Source organism: Mandrillus leucophaeus, unplaced genomic scaffold (assembly GCF_000951045.1).
Source record: "Mandrillus leucophaeus isolate KB7577 unplaced genomic scaffold, Mleu.le_1.0 Scaffold59, whole genome shotgun sequence".
NCBI classification, from domain to species: Eukaryota; Metazoa; Chordata; class Mammalia; order Primates; family Cercopithecidae; genus Mandrillus; species Mandrillus leucophaeus.
In genome coordinates this window covers 5,131,306-5,135,059 of record NW_012106363.1, presented here as the reverse complement: position 1 = coordinate 5,135,059, position 3,754 = coordinate 5,131,306, and the positions used below count along the sequence as shown (strand labels likewise).

The window sequence follows — 3,754 nt, the reverse complement described above, 5'->3', positions numbered from 1 at the left end:
TGCGATCTCCGCTCACCGCAACTTCTGTCTCCCGGATTCAAGTGATTCTCCTGCCTCAGCCTCCCAAGTAGCTGGGACTACAGGCATGTGCCACCATGTCCAGCTAATTTTTGTGTTTTTAGTAGAGACAGAGTTTCACCATGTTGGTCAGGCTGGTCTCAAACTCCTGACCCCAGGTGATCGGCCCACCTCGGCCTCCCAAAGTGCTAGGATTACAAGCCTGAGCCACCGCACCCCGCGGTTTAGTGCTTTCTTTTGCAAAACTGAATGAACACGGGTATCCTATAAATGATACAAAACAATAATTTGGTGGTTGATTAAGAGAACCATTGGAGAACATATTTCAAGTTGTAGCCAAGTTTTTTCATCTCTGACCTTCACCACCTGGACTTTTTTTCTAGTCTATAGGAATATACAGAGCGCTGAAGGGTTCGCCTATTGTGTCTGTCTGTGAAGTCCCTCTCTTTCCCCAGATAATAGGTTTTCCTTCACATACCTCCTTTTCATCTTTTGGTCCTCATTTCCCTACTGGAAGCATCCCTCTGAAGGCCTCCAGTGGCTAGCTCTTGGAAAATGTCAAAGTGGATGGGGGAAGAAAAGACATGGAGGTAAGACCTCTGGATCTTGCTTTCAGCTTTGCCCCTCCAATTCAGTATGTCATAAAAATCCAAGCAATTATTTCCTCTCCCATTCCCTATCTTCTCTATAATTACAGGACCACTAGGAGGATAAAAGCTTCACATCTAGAAAAGCGCTTTGGGCTTTGATTCAGACAGGCTAAAATAAGATGTTTTTTGTGGTCTTTTGACTTTTCATTTTAGTCACCCTTTGAATTTCAGCCCAGGGCCTGAAAGGGTCCTAAGCAAAATACGGACTAACAAGGGAGGGATGGGGCACCCAGTTGCTCAAGGGCTTTGCCAATAAGAAGAGTTGAGAATGACAGGTCACATGTAGTGGGAACAATAAGAATCTTGCTGACTTATATGCTATCTTTTATTCTGCTAGAAACTGAGAAATTCTGCAAGATTGGAAGATGCAATATTCAGATCAGGCTCATGCCCAGTAATTTTCTCCACAATATTCAGGGCATTGCTAGCAAAGACAGATGGATCTGGATCCAAATCCCAGCTCTACTAGTTTCTAGAACGCGTGACCACGGGTGAGTAACTTAGCCTCGCTGTACCTCAGCTTCTGTATAAGTAAAATAGCGATAATAATATTTATTTTAGGCCGGGCGCGGTGGCTCAAGCCTGTAATCCCAGCACTTTGGGAGGCTGAGACGGGCGGATCGCGAGGTCAGGAGATCGAGACCATCCTGGCTAACACGGTGAAACCCCGTCTCTACTGAAAAAAAAATACAAAAAACTAGCCGGGCGAGGTGGCGGGCGCCTGTAGTCCCAGCTACTGGAAAGGCTGAGGCAGGAGAATGGCGTAAACCCAGGAGGCGGAGCTTGCAGTGAGCTGAGATCTGGCCACTGCACTCCAGCCCCGGCAACAGAGCGAGACTCCGTCTCAAAAAAAAAAAAAAAATTCATTTTATGGAGTCGTTTTAAAGATTAAATGAGTTAATATTTCTAATATCCTTAAAGCAGTGCTTGGTTCAAAATAAAGGCTATATTGTAAAATGAAAATATAAGCCAGGAGTGGTGGCTCATGCCTGTAATTCCAGCACTTTGGGAAGCCAAAGTGGGAGGATCACTTGAGCTCAGGAGTTCGAGACCAGGCTGGGTAATAAAGTGAGACCCCCCCCCACTCTTAAAACAAATAAACAAAAAAGAAAATACAGTAATAAGATTGGCATAAATATTAAATATTTTTTGGAGTGCCTCACACATACTGGTGCTTTTAAAAACATTAGCTCCCTTCCCGCTTCATCCCCCATGTGATATTTTTCCTAGAGTTCAAATCATAAAGGAGAACCTTCTGCAAAACCAGAAGAGTACTCTTTCAGGAGGGGTGAGAAATAACAACTGGAAATGAAAGAACACCAGGCCGGAAGGGGATAGGGCCATCAGCAGAGGACTATGCCAGCCATGAAAAATGGAAAGTCTTTCTGGATGGTTTCTCCAGACAAAGGAAGAACAGTGATGAAGCAAATGACCTAATGATGGGGATGAAGGGGGTGAAGAGAGTTGTGTGAGTCCCAGGGATCGCTGGTGTCTAAGGGACAGCTCCTTGGTGGACTGTGGCTTAGGAAATTGGGGGAGGGCAGGAAATGAACGTTAGTAAGAGGGACTGAAAAGGGGGGAGCCCCGGGGCCGAGGAACCGTGAGGGTGAGTGCCTGGCGCCGTGGAACGCCACTAGGGAGGGCAGCGGGTTACCCTGGGGACCTGGGTCCCATGTAGGTTTAAGGAGACGTGTCTAGCGAGGTTTTCAGGGGACAGGCACCAGGAGGCTGCGGTCTGGAGCCAGCACCGGGCTTTGGGGCTCTCTTACCAGCGATTCCTACTCCCACGTCTCGCCCCGCTGGGCTGCTAGTCCAGCTTGCAACCACACCTGCCGGCCCCCTCCTCGAAGGATGAAGGAGTAACGCTCCCATTGGCTGCCCGACAGCCCCAACCCCAACCCGCGCTCGCCCTAACTTTGGGTCTACCCGGCCCTCATATTTGCATACGGGGCCTTCTAGGCCTTCGATTGGCCCCTGCAGTAGCTGCCATGCCCCCTCCCTCCCGAATCCAATTAACCGCCCAGGCGGTAGGGGAGGGGCGCGCCGACGGTTGTCCCGGGAGACGCGCAGGACGCGCGCACAGCGCACGCGGGCGCCAGGGGTGGACCGCCGGTCGCCCCCGCCGTCCTACCCGTGCCCAGCGAGCGGAGCCGCAGCCCCAGCCCACCCGCGCCAGTGCCGTCGGGCGTCTTGCGCGGGCGCGGCCGGAACGTCTGGCTCCAGAGGTCCTGCTGCGCTGGGCTGCGGTGAGGGAGGGGGGCACTTTGAATTTAGGCCTTCAGGAGAGGGCAAACCTGAAGCAGGAGGCCATGTGGGAAAACTTTGGTTGGAGACTTAAATCAGCATCTCAGACAAATTAGTGCCAGTGTGACCTTGGGCAGGCCACATTACCTCTGTGAGACTTAGCTTCTTCAACAGGAAAATGCGCATTGCAAACCTGTCATGACCGCTCAGGTGTATTGAATCCTGACCTCACCTCCAGAGGGTGGGGGGTCATGGCCTCCAGTGAACTGATCAGTAAGAAAGGGCCGCCTAGACCGACTGAAAAGTCAGTGAGACTTAAGGAGTCAGGGGTCTGGGCTTCTCAGAGCAACCATTTGGTCCTCAGGTGGAGAATCTGTAGTAGTGACTGGATTCAAATCATTGTAGGCGGCCGGGCGCGGTGGCTCACGCCTGTAATCCCAGCACTTTGAGAGGCCTACTGGTGGATCGCTTGAGCTCAGGAGTTCAAGACCAGCTAGGCGACATGGCGAAACCCCCTCTCTACTAAAAATACAAAAATTAACCGGGCGCGGTGCGCGCGCCTGTGGTCCCAGCTATCTGGAGGCTGAGGCGGGAGAATAGTTTGAACACGGGAGGCAGAGGTTGCATTAAGCTGAGATCGTGCCACTGCACTCCAGCCTGGGCAACAGAGGGAAACTCTGTCTCAAATAAATAAGTAACCATTGTTCATTTGGGCCTGGGGTGGTAACCTAAATTCCTCCCAACACAGATCCCCTTCATCTGCTGATGTGCACAGGCAGAACACCAGAGGCAAGGGTGTAGCTCAGCCCCAAGCCGACCCTGGAAGCCTACTACGTGGTGCT

The 3,754-nt window shown here is 51.2% G+C and overlaps 1 protein-coding gene across 1 annotated transcript in view; it reads right to left on the bottom strand.

The window, feature by feature from the left end:
* TTLL6 (tubulin tyrosine ligase-like family member 6) overlaps window positions 1-2,689 on the bottom strand; it is a 54,684-nt gene extending 51,995 nt beyond the window's left edge. Inside the window, 1 exon segment of the mRNA XM_011999329.1 lies at window positions 2,438-2,689. Within this exon segment, the coding sequence (XP_011854719.1) occupies window positions 2,438-2,540 (103 nt within the window). The 5' untranslated portion in view covers window positions 2,541-2,689.
* Window positions 2,690-3,754: the final 1,065 nt, after the last annotated feature.